The sequence below is a fragment of the Harmonia axyridis genome, chromosome 1, assembly GCF_914767665.1.
Source record: "Harmonia axyridis chromosome 1, icHarAxyr1.1, whole genome shotgun sequence".
Lineage (NCBI taxonomy): Eukaryota > Metazoa > Arthropoda > Insecta > Coleoptera > Coccinellidae > Harmonia > Harmonia axyridis.
The window spans coordinates 29,696,516-29,718,759 of record NC_059501.1 but is presented as its reverse complement, the minus strand read 5'-3'; the positions used below and the strand labels follow the sequence as shown (position 1 = coordinate 29,718,759).

Sequence of the window (22,244 nt, the reverse complement as noted above, 5' to 3'; positions counted from 1 at the left end):
ACAGGTGTTATCCCTGGCATTTTTTGGAATGGTCGTGAATGCTATTCAGCCAAGAGCGCCTAACTTCCAATATTTTGAAAGGTAACAGAAAAAATCAATTATAATCAATGGTAGTTTGAAACTTAGAGTTAGAGAATTCCAAAACTTATTCCATGAACTCTTGAAGTTAATAATTTCTTCATGCGGATTATAACTGAAAAAACTACATCTTATATGTAATACTTTTCAGACCTAAATACAGATACCCATATTACGACGAAAATGGTGTTGGAAGATTGTTGTATGGCTATGGTGATGAAAAACTCTACCAATACAAGTCTTTCACTCCTTTGGAAGGAATCCATTGAGACATAATTTGTTGTATTCACTAAAACAGTATTTATGAGGAAAAAGTAGTAGTTTAAGGTAAAGATAATCCTTTGGGAGAAATGTTGAAGATTTTGGTTCCATCAATATATAATCTTAATGATAAACAGATAATAGATTAAAAAAATATATTTCTGGAAAGAAATATATTGATGTACAGTACATATTCGCAAAGTCTAGTCTGAATTTAATTTTGTGAGTACCTATCTTCCTTCAAGAAGCGTCATTAAATGAAAATTATATTAATTTTTGTTTTTTTTCTCAATTCCTTTTCGAAATTATCAACAGAAAATATTGCGAATGCCCAGGCAATATAATTAAGAGTTCATCTATGTAAATAGTAAGTAAATAATATGTTAATAGTGAGGTAGTCATTTAAAACATCGTAAATAAGCTATGCTTTCTGATTTTAATACTATATATTAGGTCATTTCCCCAGGTCCTTAGATTAAGGATAAATTTCTATAGAAATCCTATTGCCTTTATAGGCCCAAAAACTCGAAGGGATAATATTTATTTTCAAATTTTTCATAATTTTCGGTGAGTTGATGAGATATTTTGTGAAAGTATCAAAATTTCTGTATAGAATTTCCATTTGTTGATCCAAAAGGTATTGTTATATATGCTAAGCATTGATTAATAGGACATCATTTATGAATACTGTTTAGAGGTTAGATAGAACAGCGCACTGTCACTAATTGTGTTGAATCTTGCCTATTTCCTATTTAAAGCTTTTTGGCTGGTTTAATGGAATAACGGCCTTTATAAAGATTATTCTCATGGGTTTCAAAGTTTATTTAGGTGATTGCTAAGTTGCATAGAAAAATAAATCTAAGATCAAACTATTTTTATTGTTTTAGTCATTAGGATCGAACTGTTCCAATTTTGGAGTCTTCTCTGAAAATTCAACTTTTATACAAGAAATGTTGGTATTTATGGTAAATCAAAAAACGAGTTGTAGTGGCGATTTAATTCATCAACAATAATATTTACAAAATAAATAATCGAAAACAAACACATTTCAATTCACTATTAATTATCAATATTGTTCATACCACACTGCAACTCTTAAAAATTTCAATTTATTAGCTAAATCAGACTCTAATGTGTTGCCACCTCAAGTAAATTATAGTGGATAAAATCATAGATAGAATGGTGAGCAGATACAAATCCCAATAAGAACTGAACAGTTCACTCAAGTCCATTATTTGATAAATGCGGCTCTGAAAATTGAAGAGAATTGATTAAAAATTAATTCATGCATTTAAAAGACATATCATTGCACATACATAAAGGTAAAATATTTTTCTAAGTGACCAGTGGCCTAATGGAACAATTGTCGCCAGTTAGTTTTTCTAAATTTTTGGTATGTTGTAGAATATGAGCTTCAGAACAAGAAAGTCTATGGGTCCAACTCAATCCTATGACAAGTTTTCCAGATACAAGATATCAAAGTTGGAAAATGGCATTTCTTTGAAAAAACATTTCCTGTTGGAAAACATCTTTAATAAAACACTTTTGCGCGACAAATATTGCTTACCCATATGGTATGGTCCGTATATTGCCAAGAATTTCAGAGCGGTTATTAATAGATTTCAATGTTTTAGGTAACCTGCTTTATATTTATGGACCCCTTTGACACTTGTCATCGGTCAACCAAATTTTTTTTGACAGAATTTTGGAGGTTATAAATGGTGGATCTCTTTTAATTTGTGAACAACTAATGTTCGTTATTGTATTGCAAAGTATGTGTTTCCCACAGCTATTAACATGCATAAAATTTCATTATGATATCTCAAGCCGTTTTGGAAAAATCTAATTTTTACTGATTTTTTTTCAATTAAACTTAAACACGCTGTAGGTCGGTAACGAAGCGTTTGCGGACCTATGTTTATAGAAACTTTTTTGTATAAAATGATATGAAGTGGGCAATCACCCCCTTTAAAATTGCCGCATCTTTTTTAAACAACCTCTATACATGCAAAATCTCAACTCGGTAGATATGTTGTAACTGAAAACGCAGTTTTTGAGGTATTCTTTTTGAATTTCCTCGGTTCTGGTACCGCGATAGATATGAATTTTTATGAAGCTTAATAATGTTACTTTACATCTAAACGCTAAATTTCATCTCGATCTAATTCGTATGTTTCAAATAATCAGGAAAACAATATTTCGAAGAGCTGTACACTCTGTACAGGGTGGGCAAATAAGCGAGGTAAGCGGCTATATCTCAGGATCCACTCATCGTAGAGACTTGCGGTAAAAAATTTTTACACTAAAGTAAACAAAAGAAAACACTGGAAATTGTTTTGAAGTTCATACCTCCACCGCTAGGGGGCGTAATAGCTAACGTCGAGTAGAAAAATGCATTTTACTCGAAAAATTCTCATATTAAGTTGGAAAAAAAATATCATCACTGTAAACCTTGGAAAATTCTCTATCTGCTTGAATTGTCACTTTCGATTTTGCGACATCAAATAAGGGTGGGGGAAAGATAGAAATCTGACTGATTGAAATGTCTGTAACTTCAGTTTGGCTCAACATTTTTGAGCAAATTAGATCTTATTTGAGAGACAACATCTTGTTGATTAAGGAAAAAATATACTCATGATGAATTTGATTCAGCTGCTTCCGATAGGGAGCGCTAAGTCAGAAGTTCATTGTTTTGTTCATTTTTCTCTGAAATTTCAAATGTAATGATAGAATTTTCTTAACATAAACAAAAATTTCATTGAATTTGCATGAAAAAACCTAAAGGTCGCAAAGCGATAATTTCAGGCGTTCTGAAGTTATGGCCGAAAGAAGATATTCTTCAACTGATGCACTGCGAAAAACCAAATTGAGACTTCAAGTTCTAACAGAAACAGAAATCCCATCAAATTTGTATGAACAAACCAAAAGGTCGCAAAGCGATTGCTTCAGGGGTTCTGTAGTTATGGACGAAAAAAGATATTCTTCAACTGATGCACTGAAAAACTAAATTGTGTCTTCTTTCGGCCATAACTCCAGAACGCCTGAAGCTATCGCTTTGCGACCTTTTGGTTTTTTCATACAAATTTGATGGGATGTCTGTTTCTGTTAGAACTTGAAGACTCAATTTGGTTTTTCGCAGTGCATCAGTTGAAGAATATCTTCTTTCGGCCATAACTTCAGAACGCCTGAAATTATCGCTTTGAGACCTTCAGGTTTTTTCATGCAAATTCAATGAAATTTTTGTTTCTGTTAAGAAAATCCTATCATTACATTCGAAATTTCAGAGAAAAATGAACAAAACAATGAACTTCTGACTTAGCGCTCCATATCGGAAGCAGCTGAATCAAATTCATCATGAGTATATTTTTTCCTTAATCAACAAGATGTTGTCTCTCAAATAAGATCTAATTTGCTCAAAAATGTTGAGCCAAACTGAAGTTACAGACATTTCAATCAGTCAGATTTCTATCTTTCCCCCACCCTTATTTGATGTCGCAAAATCGAAAGTGGCAATTCAAGCAGATAGAGAATTTTCCAAGGTTTACAGTGATGATATTTTTTTTCCAACTTAATATGAAAATTTTTCGGGTAAAATGCATTTTTCTACTCGACGATAGCTATTACGACCCCTAGCGGTGGAGGTATGAACTTCAAAACAATTTCCAGTGTTTTCTTTTGTTCACTTTAGTGGTAAAATTTTTTACCGCAAGTCTCTACGATGAGTGGTTCCTGAGATATAGCCGCTTACCTCGCTTATTTGCCCACCCTGTACAGTGCATCCCATTTTGGGTGAGGCTGCCAGGTTTCTCGCTTGTTATTTAAGATAGAGCCTTGCGGTTTTCACGTTCCTGTCCTACTTTTTCGTGAAATTCAAGTTGGTCTAATCAGATTTTGCATAACTGTTTCCGTTCAAGAGATACAGGGTGATTTTGGAAATTGATACTTTTCGGACCCCTTCTTTATCTCCGAACTTATTAGAAATAATGCTGAGGTAAAAACTACGTCTGAATCAGAATTTTGCGTAGAATCCAGTGGCGTACTCAATTTTTTTTTTCGGGGTATGGTTTTGAAGATTCAACACAAACCTATATTTTTTTCAATGGAACACCCCATATATCATTACTTCGTTGAATTCGTTATTTTTTTCCCTTCAAAATGATATATGATACTATATAGGTAGGATGGTCAGAAATGTTAAAAAAACACTAAAACATCAAATAATGATGATTTTCTGTTAATGAGCAATAGATTTTCCATATGAAGAAAAGGATTAATTGGATAATTTTCATTTGTGATTTTTATTTATATAAGAGTAAGCAAACAAATATAATACACTCATCACCAATATGAAAAACAAAACGTCGGTACCTACCTAATAGCAACAAATGAATAATAAAAAAATTCATAAACATTGCATAATATCTTACAGATTAAACTGTTTAAATTGTTGTCCATTTTCTCTAATACATATAATATACTACAGTAAAAGACATAACAGTCTCGAAGAACTTCGTGGATCAAGAGAGGCAGTTTTCCAGGATTTGTGTTGAATCTTCAAAACCATACCCCGAAAAAAAAAATTGAGTACGCCACTGGATTCTACGCAAAATTCTGATTCAGACGTAGTTTTCACCTCAGCATTATTTCTAATAACTTCGGAGAAAAAGGAGGGGTCCGAAAAGTATCAATTTCCAAAATCACCCTGTATCTCTTGAACGGAAACAGTTATGCAAAATCTGATTAGACCAACTTGAGTTTCACGAAAAAGTAGGACAGGAACGTGAAAACCGCAAGGCTCTATCTTGAATAACAAGCGAGAAACCTGGCAGTCTCACCCAAAATGGGATGCACTGTACTTACGGAACCTCCAAGTCAGATTTTGCTCATTAACGAATTTGACCCTGACACTGGATTTTAGTTGCAATTATGCTGCTTATAACTAGTTTTTTTAATAATCTCCTGACCCTTATAAGCTTTTATGAGACCATAAACTTAATTGAGAATAGTTCTAAATAGTTCAGTAATGTTGAACTTACCTGCTGTAACATTTCCATTCCAAATAAGAAATTCAATTTGATAAGTGCCAATGATACCGGTACCTTAGCATCACTGCTAGTTTCAGCTGCCAAATCATACAACCTTTTGGCGAGATGCATATCTCTGGACATTCCTAGACCTTGTTCATGCATGTATCCCAAGTTGAACATTGCTTGAGCATTATGTTGTTGTTCAGAGGCTAGCCTGTAATGGGTAGCTGCTGCTTCATAATCAACTGGAGTGCCAAAGCCATAATAATGATAATCTCCCAACTTCACCTGGAATATATGTTATGTCATCATCGAACATAAGTACATTGTGCTTGAAAAATAAAGCTACATCTAAGAAATTAACAAAAACTCACTGTATTGAGTCAAGTCACTTGATACAAAGAAAAATTGCAGTACTTTCTCTTTCTCTGATGCCAAGCTGTAGTTAAAAAGAGGCAAATTGCTTCTGCTACATATTTCTGCAGTAGTGTGTAAAGAGAAGGAATTGCGATGGAGGACGTTATTGGATAGAAAAGGCAATAAAGTGAGAGTAAGCATAAGGACCCAATTAATTTTCGGAAACTTGTCAACAGGAAATCTACATAATTATGTGCCCTTCCTGATAGCCAAATATTTAGCATGATTGAAGCAAGTTCACCCTTGCCACTGGGCACTAAAGTTTCACAAGGATTGATGATTTATGATTTTTTTTTGAGCAATTGTGAAAACAATAAGTATTGTCCCTATCCTTTTCCAATTATTTTTCAAGCTGCATGATCATGATTAATTCATAAAGGCTATTATTATTATTATTATTTTCATTTACCTGTGCTGCGGAATAACCCTGTGTTGATGCCCTTCCCCAGTACAGGAGTCCTCTGACAAGAGCTTCTTCTCCTGACAACATTGGAACTTCGCCTCGATCCAAAAGAAAAGCTGCATTACTTTGAGCAACTTCATAGCCAAGTTCTGCTAATAGGGCATACTGTACAAATGCCTCATTGTAGTGTCCATCTCTATAGTCTGTGTGAGCCTAACAATGTTTAAACACATTATTTTCTCTTCCTTCTGATCAAAAGCTAGCATAGAATGTTAATCCATCAGTTCATTTTCAACTTTGAATAATATTAGTATTTTAGTGTCATATGGAATTGTTAATACATAATAGCATATTGTGCAACAAGTGGGGAAAGTCCAACTTTTCTCGCGAGTGTGGAAGTTTGTGGCACGAGCCTGAAAGGTGAGTGATGCAAACACACGAGCGAAAAAAGGACTTTCTCCATATGTTGCACACTACAACTGCACAAACTTCAATAATTCAAGTGATGGACTTGATTCAAATCAAAATGGCCTTCGTTGACAGTATGTGCTAATTTATTGCGTTTCCATAGAAATGACTCAAAAGCACAATTTCATTGGTCTACCAAGCAAGGTGTGGGCAAAGTGCCGTGAGAAATAATATTTCCCATAGTATGAGCAATACATAGTTTTGAAATTGAGTAAGCTATGAAGAATATACTACTTTTCATAGCAGTTGTAGGAATATAAGTATTTTTGATACAATTATGATGTTTAAACTTAATATTTTATTAATATTTTAATGTGGAATAATTATTATTTATTGGAGTGAAACTTCTGTAAGATATTAAGCGATTTTAAGCTTGGTAAAATCTTATGATTTCGCGTCACTGGCGAGATCTACTGAAATTTACAACATAATTTTGCGTTACATATGTAATGTAAAAGTCAACTAGCCTAATATTATTCAGTGCATAATCATTTGCACTGTGCAGAAAGTGGAAGGGCATTTGTTCACAAACCTTAATTATTTTTTATCCATATTATGTGAGCATTGCTCAAGAAAATTTGAAAAAGATATATTTAAGTTTCAAAATAAACATGAAATGATAAAAGAATAAAAAATTGGTGTAGCACTACGCCTCCTTGTTTTTCGTAACTAAAAAGTCTCCATTATCATAGATTATTAAAAAATATTTCACTCTCCGTATTTACAACGTATTTAAATGAAAGAAAATTTGCTTTCTTGGTATTTTGAACAAATAGAACTAGCCTAACTGTCAATTGTCGAATTAATCTGAAAATTTCCACCAAATTTTATCAAAATTGGATAAGGATGAACATGTAGAATCGGTATATGACCTTGGGATCCTCGAATCTACTACGTCAAAATAGCAGCTACTTTGCCAGGTCGAAAAATTAAATTATTTCATAGAAAATAGAAATATTTCACCTAAGATATTTAGAAACCTTGCAAGGTGGACTATCTCAAAATGAAGAATACGTTATTTTCTATAGCAGTTGTAGGAAAACGCTTTTTTTAGTATTGCAGTGTAGCTGCCAATTTGACATAGAAAATTGGAGGTCATTCGAGGGTCTCAAGGTCATATACACGTTCTACATGTTTATCCTGATAAGAATTGCGCAGATATGCCTAGCGACTGGCAGACACAAAACCAAAGTTGATCAGGATGGTCTGAAATGCATTATCTGAGCAATTATGAAATTGAAGGTCAAAAATTGTTTTCATCCCAAACTACCTTTGATCATTGATACAATATTAGCATTGAGTACCAAAAAAAAAGAAAACAACAGTTTTCGAAGCTTCAGGTGTTCACTTCTATCTACAATTCTCAACGATTGTTTATATTTTTGATTTTTATTGGATTAGTTGATAAATTAGTTATATTTTTTTGAATAAAATTCAATGAATTATTCATTACATCATCAATTCAAATAAAAAAATAAGGCATCTTTTGGGTGATTGTTTTCAGAGTACAAAATTACTCGTTTGAATGTCATCGCCAAAAGGATGCAATTTCTAGAATCTAGAAAAACCCTAAATTATTAATCAAAATTTCAATTTTCTCTGCAAAAAACTTCACCCAAGAAATTCCACGAGTTTATTCATATAATTGACATATTTAAAAAATAATTTTTAAGTTCTTACCTGCATTAGGAGTTCACCCCACCTTCCTCTTTCTGCTACATTCTTGAATAGCTCCACAGCTGTTGGACATGATCTAAGCATACCAGTACCCTGAGCATGCATCTGTCCCAAATTATAGTAAGCCAATACATGTCCGGATTGTGATGCCAAAGAAAAATACTTGTTGGCCAACTTGTAATCCTTTCTCATCCCCAATCCATCTGGAATAAATGATCAAAAATTGAAAAATTATTCATAAAAAGTGAAATTTGATTTTTTTTTTTGGAATTGAATTTTATTACGATTAATGTGATGTAATCAATTGATATTTACAACCACCTTATTTTTTGAGGTACATTCAGACAACAGAACTCAAAACTTTCTTATAAGAAAATCTTGCTCTAGGTTCCATAGAATACAAAATATTATCTGACGTTGTGGGGTAGAGGAGAGCAAACCTGATTTGTAGCAGGAAAACAAAACAAACGAATTTCTGTTCAGAATTTTAAAAAATATTAGCAAACAACAATCATATAATTTCTCTATAACTATGCAACTGACTTTTTTTTTCAAAACTCATTAGCCAGTGTCAGTCAATAGAAGAAGATATAAAAGAAAATTCAAGACGAGTACTGAAGTCGATACTTGCAAATGAGTTCAAAAATATTTTGATGATTGGATTATTTGTTGGCATATAGCAAATGTGTGCCATTGACCAATTCCCAATATGCTCTTAATATTATAACCATGTTGTGTACTTACTAAGATACATATTGCCCAATTGAAGTTGACCATCAACCCAACCTTGATCTGCGGCAGCAAGAAAATATTTATGAGCTTTCAGATAATCTCTTTCTACTCCCCGCCCATATAAATACATCAAACCTAGTCCGCTAAGACCAACTGGGTTATTCAAGTCTGATGCTTTTTTGAAATACTTAAAAGCTGTAAAATTATCAGCATTTATTTCATCGCTTCCATCCAGATAGATCTTGAAAAAGAAAGTAGAGTTAGGTATGTCAATCGAAAATGAAATGCTATTAATACTTACCTTTCCCAAATATGCCATTGCAACAGCATTACCTGCATTTGCTGCCTGTGTGAAATAATGAAGAGCTTTCTGGTAGTCCAAATCAACACCTCGACCTCCTTGATAATGTAACTGTCCCAATCCCACCTAATAAAAAATAATATTTATCTAAACTGGCAGGAAACTAAAATATTTTATATTTTCTCACAACACAATAAAACATTAACCAAATGAGGTTATGTGTAGTTTTAATATAAACTATTTTTTTTCTACCAGTTTAGATGTTCGTGTGAAATGACGAAGAGCTTTTTGGTAGTCCAAATCATCCTCTCTGCCTCCTTGATAATGTAGCTCTCCTAATCCAACCTAATAAAAATAATAATATTTATCTGAACTGGTAGAAAAAGTGAAAAGTTCACTTCACACAATAAAAAAGACAATAACTGAATGAGGTTTTGTTAAATTTTAATAATTTATTCCCTTTCTGCCAGTTCAGATACTGCTTGTGTCAAATGATGAAGGTATCCAAATCAACACCTCGACCTCCTTGGTAATATAGCTGACTCAATCCCACCTAATGAAAACATTCATCTGATTCATCTGAACAGGTAGAAAAAAGTTAGTTTATACTAAAATTAAACATAACCCCATTTAGTTATTGTCTTTTTCTATAGTAAGAAATTTAAAGTATATTGAGAACTAATATGAATTATTTCAGTTATATTGTGTATTTCAAACCAAAAGGATTAATCTTGAATAAATATTCTTATAAATATATTTTTAGTACTTCTACATTAATTGTCATGTAATAAGATTCTAATTCAATTATTTAATATATTTTTCATTATCAGACATCCAGGTACTGAATTCATTAACAAAACAATTAAAAATTATATTGTGGATCAAATTAAATTATTTACTACAATTATAAAACTACAGTAGGGTCTGCTTCTAAGAACTTCAAGGATCTGACAAAAACGGTTAGCTATAAGCGAAGCTCGTAATAAAATGTAAATGATATTACCCATCAGGAATTGATTATTTTCATTGATGCACTCCATGTATCTCTGTGGTGTGATATCTGAATATATTTCTTGAAATACGTTGACATGTCAAATGAGTAACGCCCTAAGAGGGAGTGCTTCGATCCCTCACAATAACTCATTTAAAAATATCTGAAAGACTTCTTACAATAGTGTCCGATAAAAGTTAATTCAAAGTCATGTTTGCCAAAAATCAAATTTTCATCTTGAAAGGGAACCACTTTCAATATATTGGCATTTTCCAAGCTTATATAAAAAATCAAAACTGACATTTGTTTGACAAATTGATTAGATTTAAGGTTAGGATTGGTAGGCTAGAATTAATAAATTGAAAATTAATGGCCTATTCGACTGGCTGCACCAGTGAGAATTAATTCGAAATTTTGTCAAATCACAGCAGTGCCAAAACGCTCCAGTGCCGAACGGAGCTGTTGAGTCAAATGCGCTATAAGTGTTGATCTCATCATCAGAACCATAGATAATTCATGCTGAATATAAAAAAAAAAACAATATTTCCATAAAAACAGATCCAACTAGGTTGACATTTAGTTTGTTTATCCCAAATAACCACTCCAATGTTAATGTCAAATATTAATAGGACTATATCTTCAGAAACTGTCATCCAGATAAACTAACCGACAATAATGACATCAAAGTTTTTGTTTGTTGAGTTATGGTCCAGTCAACTTTGGAAACCATTTGTCTATCATGTTGACAACATCATGATTTTGAGCTGATCTATCCAGATGTGTGTTTTTCAGGCTAGCTATGTCTTGTCTCGCAGCGTCTTGGACTCGACGCTATGGGCTTGACCATCAGTCATGTACCCAGTCTCAGTATGTTGTACTATGTACTATGTAAATCAGGCTAGCTAGTTCTGAACATTTCCACAGTATATGAAATGTTGTCCATGTTTGTGACATGGCAAATTTCATCTACTGTTCCACTCAGTACAGAATTTACTTGTACCATCAGTAAGTAGGCTTACAATAAGGTGAGTGGAGCTTATTATTGTTTGATGATACTTTATTTCGCACCCAAAATATTAGTTCCTTACAAACAAAACTTCGCTATAAACAGAACCGTTATAAGCAGACACTATTGAAAATAAATATATTTACCTGTGCTTGTATATCACCTTTCTCGGCAAGAAGCTGATAATACTCTATGAGATCATTGTCCAATATACCTGATGAGTATCCATTTTCTAACTCATCAAGTAATCTTATTCTCTGAATAGCAGCACCTCCTCCAAAAGTAACACCTTGACTAACTGAAATTTATTTCAATTAGAGGTTATTAGGACCAGGAAATATAAACTATATTATACTGATTTTTGAGAATTATTTTTTTCTAAAAAAATGCTGTAATTTTTACACAAATATGTATTTCCAAAAAATCCAAAAAAAGTTTGTGACTTCAAAACTACTCTAATTGGTATTTTTCTGATCTTTTTTATCATAAACTTGACCTCTATTCAAAGAATTTCTTGGTGTATATGTGAGAAATTGTTTTACATTTATTATTATTGAGTAGAATTTTGAAAAGCAGTTAAAACGTTTTGTGGCATTGTACAATAACTCTCTTCCATTCCTCCCTATTGCTTTAATTCTGCAAACAACAAAATAAAATTTCTCAATTTCTGTGACGAAATGATCATTTCTTGAATGTCTGATTAATGTCCACATTAAATTGTGGAAGAATTCTTCAATGAATTTCAGTTACTTTTTCATTTTATATGTTGGCACTGATGTTTATCTTGTGAATTCTAAGATAGAGAAATATGGTGTAAGTATTGCCAAAAACCATATTATTATGAAAAAGTCACTGACACATATAAATGAAATAAAGTTATCAGATTGCATTAAATTTCAGTAATTTCACTGAAATCAAGATAATATAACTGTGTATAACTGTGCAGAAAGCCCATTGAATTTTGAACTCATAAGAATGTTAGTGCTTTCTGCAATTGTGTTAGAAATAACTATTAAACATTTTCTTCATTAAAACATTTTAACTGTTTTTGTTTGATTACAGAATTATTTGAAATTTTCAATAACGTTTGAGATATCATAATTTGAAATTTCCAAAAGTAGAAAGTTTATATTTTATTAATTTTAGATTAGTCTTTTATTCACCTTTATCTGCAACTTGCCTATAAAAGTCTAAGGACTTCTCACAACTTGGTGATACAGTTATTCCTGACCAATATTTATAACCCATGATCATTTGTGACCATATATTTCCTCCAATTGCTCCAAAAGTAAAGTGAACTAATGCTCGTGCTTGACTAACATTCACAGATAATCCAATTGAATACAAAAAACCTAGAAGTCATGAGATATGTGCAAATTATTTGTAGAAATTGATATGTAAATTGAATATAAAAATTTACCTAATCCAGTGTGTCCATCTGGATTACCAATTTCAGCTAAAGATTCAAACATTTCATGAGCACTCGCAATATCTTGCTTCAATGGATTACCAAAGAGTTTAGCCCAAGCAATAAGAGCTTTGGCTTCTTGACTCCCTTTTTTAGAAGCCTCTTGTAATAAAGTATAAGCTTTGTTCTTGTCTGGTCTAGTTTTATTGAGCATTTGAGATGCTTGATCGAATATTTCTTTAGCTTCTTTTTCTTCAAGAGTGAGTTCTTTAGGATGAAGGAGTGATTCAGGCATTGGGGGAAGTTCTTCCTCTGAATGGTCAGTAGGACTTTCATCTATTATAGAAGTCTTTATAAAATCAAGTTCTTCAACCATTTTTTGGAGAACCTTAGCTTGATCTAGTAAGAGTAAATCCACAGTTTCTGAAATTTAAATCATACTATCATGGCATTTTTTCAAATTCAGTTGTTATTGCATACCTTTCTTTCTTTCCTTTTCCTTTGATAAATCAGGGGGTTGAACAATTTTTAAAGCAGAACTTTCATCATCTTCTTCATTGTAAGATGTTAAATAACTTTTAGTATCTTCATCAGGATTTTGTTTCTTATTTGATTCCAAAGGTCCTCGTAACGCCCCAATGGAAAGTTCATAATTTGCAAATGAAATCACAATAAACAATAAAATTTTATACCGCATTTTCACAATATATTAATTATCATATCACAATTTCTTATCACCACTACGTGTCCTAAAATGTCAACGTTCTTCAGATGATTACGAATGAAATGGAAATGAAATCATAACAACATTTATTTATTTATCGGTCTAAACTTCATAAAAGTATTCCAGGAATATTAAGGAATTACCAAGAATATTCATAATAATTCGATTCGATATTAAACTTTACATATTTTTATTTTGAAGATTTGGCATTTGTTGACAATTTTGACATGTAAAAAAACAAGCTGTAAATGACAGCTAACTTCAAAAAATATATAATATAGATTGTACATATATTACTCTTATTACTTATACATAATAATATATGCTTCTTCGACACAGTAATAATTATAATATGCATTTATACTATAATTGATTATTATTGAATAACAAAAAAAAATCTCAAAAGAATCTGTTTATTTTTATTAGTAAAACATTTGAACTAATTGCAGACCATAGAGAAAATCTTAAAATTGTCCGTTAAAGTCCTATCTGTGATTAAAATTTGATTTGATTATAACGATATCTTAAAAGTTAACTGTTGTGAATAAAAGCAAACAAAAAATAATCTGAAGGTATTCATTTTGTATTTATAAACTAAAAAAAAAGGTGTACAGTATTTCATCATATGTAAGTATTTATATTCGTAACACCCACAATTTTTATCCCTGTACCTATTTCATCAATGACTGCCTAATATTCCAAATAGAATATTTATTTTAGGGTAACAATGAATAACTTCGAAGCGATGGAATTCAAAAGTATTGCACCAAATTCGCTTTGCGATCCATTTTTAAATATATCAATGAATGACATAGATATTGGAAGGGAATCTATACCTTTGTTGGAACTTAGTAATTCGTTTGGAAGAGAGTCATTGGGAATTCTTAAGCTAGGCTGTGATATAAATAATCGTTTAAATAATTTACCTCTATACAAAAATCCACCCAACAATGATGCATCTCCTAATGTATTAGACAGAGGTTTTTTCCTTTCATCACACAGCGATTTAAAAAGTGCATCAACAATAAATTCTTCCAATTTTTCATTCAATTTAAGAGCTCCTGATCAACTTTCTCTCATAAACATATCAGATTTTCCAAGTTCGATTCAATATTCTAACAGTACCAATCTGTTGAATGATGGTTTTTTATGTACAACTGCATTGAGTGAAAAACTTCTTCAAGAATATAGATCTCGATTCAATTCCTTGCCTATTATAACTGATGACAAAAATGAAGTCCTGGCCAAGCGGACTGTAGAAAGAGCCTCGGAAGGATGTCAAATCAATGCTAATATTTTGGAAGACGAGGGAAATAAATTTGTAATATAGTGAGTTGAAATAGTTTTAATTTTTTTAATGAATGCTTATTTTCAGAATGACTCTGTTTTCATAGAAGCTCATTATTTAGCAGCCAAATTCAAAGAAGAAGGTAAGATGTTGAATCGAAAACATCATGAATTATGGAGCTCTACTTAATCCCATTATTTTTCTTGTATAATTATATTAACAAAATGTTCATTGGAAATGTTATTTTAAATCATCTTAATTTGTAATTAGATTCGTTTCAAACTTTTAAGTGATTTATACTTTTGCTACTAATTGTAGAGTCATAGCCAATGTAGGTAAACATACAAAAGATATCCAGTTCTTCGACTCTTTTAAACTCTAAGATTCTGATGTCTCACTCATGGTTTAGGAAAGTTTGATAACATAATTAATAATTAAAATGCTTTTAGGATCAAAGGATGGTTTTGTTTTGGATGAGACAGATCCTCCAGAACTCATTAATGGAGATCTAGAAAGCAGTAATAACAGTAAAGAGGAAAAGGAAAAATGTGATAGTGAAGAAATATTCAAGAAAATAGATAAATTGCTTCCAGCTAATGAGCTACATAAACTCAATAAAAAACTAGAAAATCATAGTTCAGAACATTTGAAACTGCAAGATAGAAATACAGCATCTCCATTACCAGTGAAAGAAAAACCAGTTGAGACTGAACCGCAAATATCACTATGTAATCCTATTTCTTCAAGCAATGGGTATATCGATGAAGCGAATGGAAAATCTGATGAGATAGATAATATGAAAGATACTGGATCTGAAAAAATTCATGTAGAGGAAACAGATAGAATACTCCAAGCCCTTTCTCTCATCCTCACAAAGAATGATAGAAGTAAAAAGGACACAGAAGAAGGACAATGTTTGTTAAATACTTTACAAGATATGCTGTCTAACAATTCTAAAGAGAAAAGTAAATCCATTATTAATGAATCTTCTAAGAGTACAAACTGTAAGTTTCATTTTCCCAATTATGATATTAATACATTATCAATTACGATATAGGGATTCTAGAATATCAAACATTTCGTTATTTGTTATGATTTCTAAATTTTTCATTTATAATTTTTCAGGTACAAACAATATTCATAGCACTTCCACAAAATCTCAAAGTAGTTCAAACTTAAATCATTCTACCACAGGGAATAGCCTAAAGAAAAAACATAGTAATTCATTTTCATACCCAAACAAAGCATTGAAAACAAAATTGAATTCTGGTGTAGTTAGATCCCCAAGTTTTGATGGGTCCAAAACAAAAAACTCTGTGAGTAGTGCTGAATCTAGTGTCGAAGTTAGAAACTATAGTGGTGAAAATCGAGCAATCAATTTAAAATTGAAGAAAATAAATTCTACGACTATGAGAAGAGGACCTATGAAGGCAACTGTTCCTATGGAAAATATAACCAAACCACAAATAAAGGGTAAATATTAATTGAATATGATCATATACCAGGTGATTTTTTTAAGTTGAATCAATCGAAAATCTTGAAAAGGAAAGATTTTAGGAAAAAATATTTGATTAAAAAATTGATGGTTTTGAGGCCACCTACTCCAGAACATCTTGCATTTAATTCCTTTGTGAGGGGTACAGGTGTCAATATTGCAATTTTGAATTGGAACCCCTGTTTTTTATTGCAGATTCATATTCTACAGCAAAAAATACATTTGTTTTGTAGAAACAATTTTTCATGAATCATCACAGATGGCTCTGTATTCAAGTTTGAATTGTTTGAATGACCATAACACATCCGTTCTACAATTCATCCACATGAAATTTGGCCGTTTGCTGCTGAACTGTTTGTTTTCAGTATATGTACTGTAATTGATCTTTTGGGAATGGCGAAATTATTTGTTCTTGGTGTTTTTTGTTCAAAATACTTTCCAATAATTAAGGAGAATGTATTGGCATATCAGGCAATATTATTTAGAATCTAGTGAAAACCTCTTCAAAATCATCAACCTTTTGTTCCAAACATTTTTCTGTTAGATGTTTCATTTTCGAGGTTCTTTACTGATTCAGCTTGAAAAAAATCAACCCGTTTAAAGCAATAAAAAATCTGCTTGGGAGTTAAACAATCTTTTTTTCAGGTACTCCTACTAAAACCCAGCAAATTCTACCAAAACTGAAATCTAGAATAAGTACTCCTATTCGTGTAAGTAAATAAATAATATATATTTATCATAATCCCAAATTACCTTTTGGTGTGTAAGGTAATAAAAAAATAATTATATTTGATGAAAAGTTTAATATTAGGTGTAGTAAAAATAATTCCATTATTTTTCCAATAGATGGCTTTAGTTATCTGTATTTTGGGTTGTAGTGAAGGAACCCGATCGTAATTCCGATCGGGTTTTGCTAGATGGCGTTAGAAATATGAGATTTCTACAGTGACTGTATACAGGGTGGCCATTTGAAAACGAAACAGACGAGATTACAGACGAAATAAAGTTTTTCGATAGAAATGCTCGGACAGGTCGATTTCTGTTTCGAGGGGGACAACTTAAGATGTAAGTTACGGATGCATAGCGCTTCAACCCTTGCTGCTACAACCCCCACCCCCAAATTTTGAATAGGGAAGATGGGGTGAGTGATACCTCATTTGAAAGGTATTTTTATACTGATTTCAGCACAGTAATTGTTTTTTCATTTTATGCATTAGTTCTCGAAATATTCTTAACTAAGTATTTGAAAATGAAGTGGTGTTTTCATGGCACTTGTAGTGTTTTGTGAAAAATCGACATTTTGAGCTTCAAAACAACCATGACTGTGGCTTCCTTCCTAACTAACTAACGCATGAATATTTCGAGAACTAATGCATAAAATGAAAAAACAATTAATGTGCTGAAATCGGTATAAAAATACCTTTAAATTGAGGTATCACTCACCCCATCTTCCCTATTCAAAAATTGGGGGTGGGGGTTGTAGCAGCAAGGGTTGAAGCGCTATGCGTCCGTAACCTACATCTTAAGTTGTCCCCCTCGAAACAGAAATCGACCTGTCCGAGCATTTCTATCGAAAAACTTTATTTCGTCTGTAATCTCGTCTGTTTCGTTTTCAAATGGCCACCCTGTATACTACAGTGACGACAACTCCGGCCATCCGCCATTAAATGTCGTAGGGAAACAATAGATTCAGTGCTTCAAATTTCAGAATATCGAGTGCGCATAAACCCCTAAACCAGTCACAATCACTAACAAGACAAACAAGAATGCTTCAAAGCATGTGAAACAGCCCGGTACTCGAATGTAAATAGCGAAAATCAGAGATCTCTGGTGAAAGTTCGACATTTAATGGCGGACAGGGCTCCAACCAATCAAAACGCTGACAAGCCGTGCCGTCACTGTGGTATATACAGTCACTGTAGAGATTTCTACAGTGACGACACTCCTCCTCAGCGTTTTGATTGGTTGGTGTCCTGTCCGCCATTAAAGATCGAACTTTCACCAGAGATCTCTGATTTTCAGTATTTACTATTACTGCTATTATTTTGAAGCATTCTTGTTTGACTTGTTGTGACTGGTTTAGGTGGTTCAAACTCCCTAAAATATGAAGATGTTATCAAAAGAAACGAGCGGTCGACCAACCTTCGCGCAGGCGCAGTCGATAATCTGAAACTTTAATGGAGGATGGCCGGAATTGTCGACAATCGTATATAGAGTGTCGGAAATTCCGGCATTAAATTTTTTTGCAGTACGAAATCTCTACAGTATATACAGTCACTGTAGAGATTTCATACTGCAAAAAATTTTCTGACAGTTTTGTGATTATTTGACTCGGTTTGCGTTGCGTCAAGGACGGACACTAGCGAAAATTCAAGCCGAGCGGCTGAACAGAGCAGAAATTGTGAAAATTTTAGCTTAGACTTGATATTTCTACATTGATGATTACATATTCCTCGAGAAATTATTTGGAATATCATTTGATTTGGAAATAATCAAAGATTTTTCATTTTCAAATCACTTTGTTTTCCTGAAGGAAGACTTTGGACCAAGTTTAGAATTGGTTGGACAAAATAAGGACAGTTGTATCAAGACTCTCTTGTATATACTGCAATACTGTACAATTATTTTGATTCTAATTGATCAATTTATATTATAAGGCTTTTTCTTACAGGATCTTCAAATAAAACCCATGGCACAATCTACTCCAGATAATAAAACAAATAATAATTCATTGCCTATGGAAATAACCAATGTCCGAAGTTTAAGGTGAGTTGTGGCTTGTAGTTAATTGATGCATACTGAATCATAAAGCACATCTGGGAAAATTTGTTGTCTTAATCAAAATGCGACATTTGATCTACTCCATGTTATTATTATTTTTGTTATTGATGAAGGCTTGATATTGCAGAACTAATATGTATAGTAGTATTCAACATTGTAAACAATGAATTTATGAAAATATGGAATTAAAATAGTTAGACTGCACCTATATCATTAGCTGCACTTGCACTGCGTGAAGTGTACTAGAGAGCGGCATTTCCTTGTTAATTTGTTTCTCTCCCCACACTTCCACAATTCTTTGGTTAAAAGGTGATATATATGAATTAAGTTTTACAGTCTTGTGTCCAAAAGTCCTTTTTTTTAATACATCTTGGTATTCCTAAATATTGTTCTACCTCTCTTATACGGATTTCTGTTTCCCAGGCCCTTTATTTATATGAATAATTCAGATGCGACGATGAGTCGTAAATCGGAACTTCATGCGATGTCTGCACTATACATTTTGTTGATATTTCAGTTAGTTTTTACTGCGCTGTCCTCTTCGTTTAAGAATTTCTGAGCGATATTGCTCAAAGATAAAATCATTATTGATTCATTAAAAGAGAAGTTACTGGTCGTAACTTAAGCTGATTAGGTACATCTGAAATGTCAGATGATTAAGATGCACCAAACCCTTTCAAGGACATATTTACCAAGGAATTTGAGGAAAATAATTTTGATTTTGTTTATAATGCTAATGAAACAGTATTAGATCGGAATACATTATCTTCAAAATCCTTGATGTTTTTAACTAATATGTAACTATTTTCTGTGTGATGATTTGTACAACATCTTCTCTTAGATTATCTGAACGCCTAACTACTAAAATTAGTCGGCTTGATTGGGTTTCCACTCTAGTAACGTTGAATGAATCAACATTCAGTTTGTAGCTATTTCAAACTATTACACAATAGGAATTGTTGAGAGATTTTTTCAGTAAAATGAAAGAGTTATTTTTTGCAAGCGAGAATAAATTAAGAAATTCATTTCAATTTCTGAAATACCACAACAAAGTGTTGGTTGTCTTATACTCTATCAAAAACATTAGATTTACTTTTGTTTACCAATTCTCATTATTTGTAATTATTGCATTACATGTTGTAGAGTAGAAACAAAGCAAATTATTATTATTATTGTCTAGTAGTATTCTAATTGGAGAATACTCCATTTTATGGATTCATTAGTGTTCCCTACTAAGTATTGTATTTTTGCATTCAGTTCTTCGAATATCCAGGAAAAATCTACTTATACAAGTCCAGTAACAAGTGTTTCATCCTTCAAAGATAGTTTTCAATCTAAAGAACGTCAGTCTTCTCAATTACCAAGAAGAAATTCAGTATCTGAGGGACGTAAATCGTCCACATCTTCAGATGTCAAAAGAAGTTTGAGTATGAAAGAAAGCTCTATCATGAAGGCAATGAGCAAAATAAGACAGAACATTTCAATGTCCAAAGGGCCACTTCGTGATTGTTCTAATTTATCATCAAGGGAGAGTTTGAGTTCATCTGGAAAGATTGTCACTACACCGAAGAGAGTGGTAAGTGAAGAAAGAAAAATTATATATTAAGGTAAGATTCTTTCTCTTGAAGAAAATGGACCTTTGTCCATTTTCAAAATAATTATTTTATTTTTTCAGACGAGAGGTTTTGGCAAGGAGAACACTTCTGCTGTTTGTTGAATTATACATTCTTTGTACTTAATTTTATCCAATTGATGTGATATGTTAAACTGATTTTTATATGTTTTATTTTTTTGTAATAAAATTCTGATATGATCAATTGATATTAAAGTTTCTATAGGGGAAAATTTTCTGCATATATGAAAATTTTATATAAATACTTTTATTGTTGTAAGTTCTACACTTTTCAGTAATGATGCATTAGATAACATGAAATAATATTTAAAAACATCGACATTACAGACAATTCATAAGAAAATAAAAGTGCCTACATTCCCATACATTCATTCTGAAAAATACAAGAGGATTTGACTAGTCCAAAATAAAAATATTAAAATATAATAATTGAATGTGGAAGAAATAGTTTAGACCATTCAGAGAAAACCTTAAATTATTTTTACATATCTCAAAACATTCAAATTTAGTTCAAAACTACAAAATTTATCACAGACAATTTTTTTTTCAATTTCAAATTTTTTGAAATAAATCAACAAAATAATTAGCCCAGTACTTTACCTGTTTTCAGTTCCAAATTGTTCAATATAAAGTTTTCCCAAATTATGATGAGTCAACAAATACTAAAAGTACCTTTTACCATGTTCAACTGCCATTTTATCACATTTCAAGTTATTTCAACATATAAGTTGAAATAATGCCTACTTCGAAAAATTCCCATAATGAAACTAATGAAAAAGAGTTTTAGTTGAGAAATTTCTGGAAATTGTCATTTAGCTTTTAATGAAAATTTTATCAAGTGGCCAAATACTTGCGGGAGATTTGTTTGTGTGGTTTCTTTTATTCAGAATGTTTGAAGTTCAAATTTGAAAGAAAGAAATAATTATGGGTTCAAATGACAACGATTATTTTGTTTGTCCTGGAACGCTTATGAACAGAAGTTCAATGTTTGGTAAAACAAAGCAGTCATATCGATACTTTCTGCAGCATTATTGAATAGCAGAAAGTGAAATTCTCCAGTACAAAATGCTGCCAAAGCTGTTGAATGAACTTTGGTGAAGATTTTAGATGATTTTGAAAGAGTTAATTTTGTATATACTTAGTGGATATACTGCAAAGTATAATTCAATTATGATCAACTTCTAATTTTGAACTGAGACAATTCATTATCATATGTATATCAAATAATTGGTTAACATTAAGGGTAAGATATTATCCCAATTCTGGGATAATGTCTTACTAGGGTTCAAAAATGATCAGTTAATTGATGTTTACTCTAGTTTATACAGACTGGCTGTTTGAACCTAAATGACAATACCTTGAGTTTCCAGAGGTAGGTCACATTTCCATGCCACTAAGATGTCTAGAAATACTGGTATGTTCAATGGTTAGAATTTCATGCATGTGAATAATGATACGTATTATAAATCGAAAAAAAACGAGAAAACTAGTCTTTAAAGAGATATTTTGCCAGCTTCACACGGATATTTGTAGTACGATATATTTTTTTTAACT

The 22,244-nt window shown here is 32.0% G+C and overlaps 2 protein-coding genes across 6 annotated transcripts; one reads left to right on the top strand and one right to left on the bottom strand.

Moving 5' to 3' along the window:
- Positions 1-1,321: 1,321 nt before the first annotated feature.
- LOC123670662 (protein sel-1 homolog 1) lies at positions 1,322-13,727 on the bottom strand. Of its 2 annotated transcripts, XM_045604177.1 has the most exons (11): positions 13,250-13,727; positions 12,782-13,192; positions 12,525-12,713; positions 11,508-11,659; positions 9,617-9,709; positions 9,365-9,490; positions 9,076-9,304; positions 8,335-8,534; positions 6,193-6,399; positions 5,376-5,654; positions 1,322-1,589 (listed from the first exon to the last, which is right to left on the bottom strand). In XM_045604177.1, exons 1-11 carry the CDS (start codon positions 13,464-13,466, stop codon positions 1,461-1,463), a joined length of 2,232 nt encoding a protein of 743 aa, XP_045460133.1. In that variant the 5' UTR covers positions 13,467-13,727; the 3' UTR covers positions 1,322-1,460. The 2 variants fall into 2 exon arrangements, with proteins under 2 accessions (XP_045460133.1, XP_045460134.1); XM_045604178.1 differs by lacking the exon at positions 9,617-9,709 and having other exon boundaries at positions 13,250-13,726.
- Positions 13,728-13,964: 237 nt separating this feature from the next.
- Positions 13,965-20,878, top strand: LOC123670664 (rho GTPase-activating protein gacF-like). 4 transcript variants are annotated; one of them, XM_045604179.1, is made up of 9 exons: positions 13,965-14,120; positions 14,214-14,814; positions 14,869-14,923; positions 15,231-15,785; positions 15,907-16,254; positions 16,922-16,986; positions 18,948-19,042; positions 20,315-20,633; positions 20,733-20,878. In XM_045604179.1, coding segments are annotated over exons 1-9 (2,082 nt in total). In that variant the 5' UTR covers positions 13,965-14,118; the 3' UTR covers positions 20,775-20,878. The 4 variants fall into 4 exon arrangements, with proteins under 4 accessions (XP_045460135.1, XP_045460139.1, XP_045460136.1 ...); XM_045604183.1 differs by having other exon boundaries at positions 20,315-20,664; XM_045604180.1 differs by having other exon boundaries at positions 13,973-14,120; positions 14,200-14,814.
- Positions 20,879-22,244: the final 1,366 nt, after the last annotated feature.

Bases quoted from the DNA above. Each gene is read 5' to 3' on its own strand.
- LOC123670662 (XM_045604177.1), bottom strand. From the start codon at position 13,466: ATGCGGTATAAAATTTTATTGTTTATTGTGATTTCATTTGCAAATTAT. The intron at 11,660-12,524 runs GTGAATAAAAGA...AATAAATTTCAG, and splicing joins TAGGCAAGTTGCAGATAAAG to TTAGTCAAGGTGTTACTTTT. The intron at 9,710-11,507 runs GTAAATATATTT...TATTTTTATTAG, and splicing joins AAGGTGATATACAAGCACAG to GTTGGATTAGGAGAGCTACA.
- LOC123670664 (XM_045604179.1), top strand. The intron at 19,043-20,314 runs GTGAGTTGTGGC...TTTTGCATTCAG, and splicing joins ACCAATGTCCGAAGTTTAAG to TTCTTCGAATATCCAGGAAA. The intron at 20,634-20,732 runs GTAAGTGAAGAA...TTATTTTTTCAG, and splicing joins TCACTACACCGAAGAGAGTG to ACGAGAGGTTTTGGCAAGGA.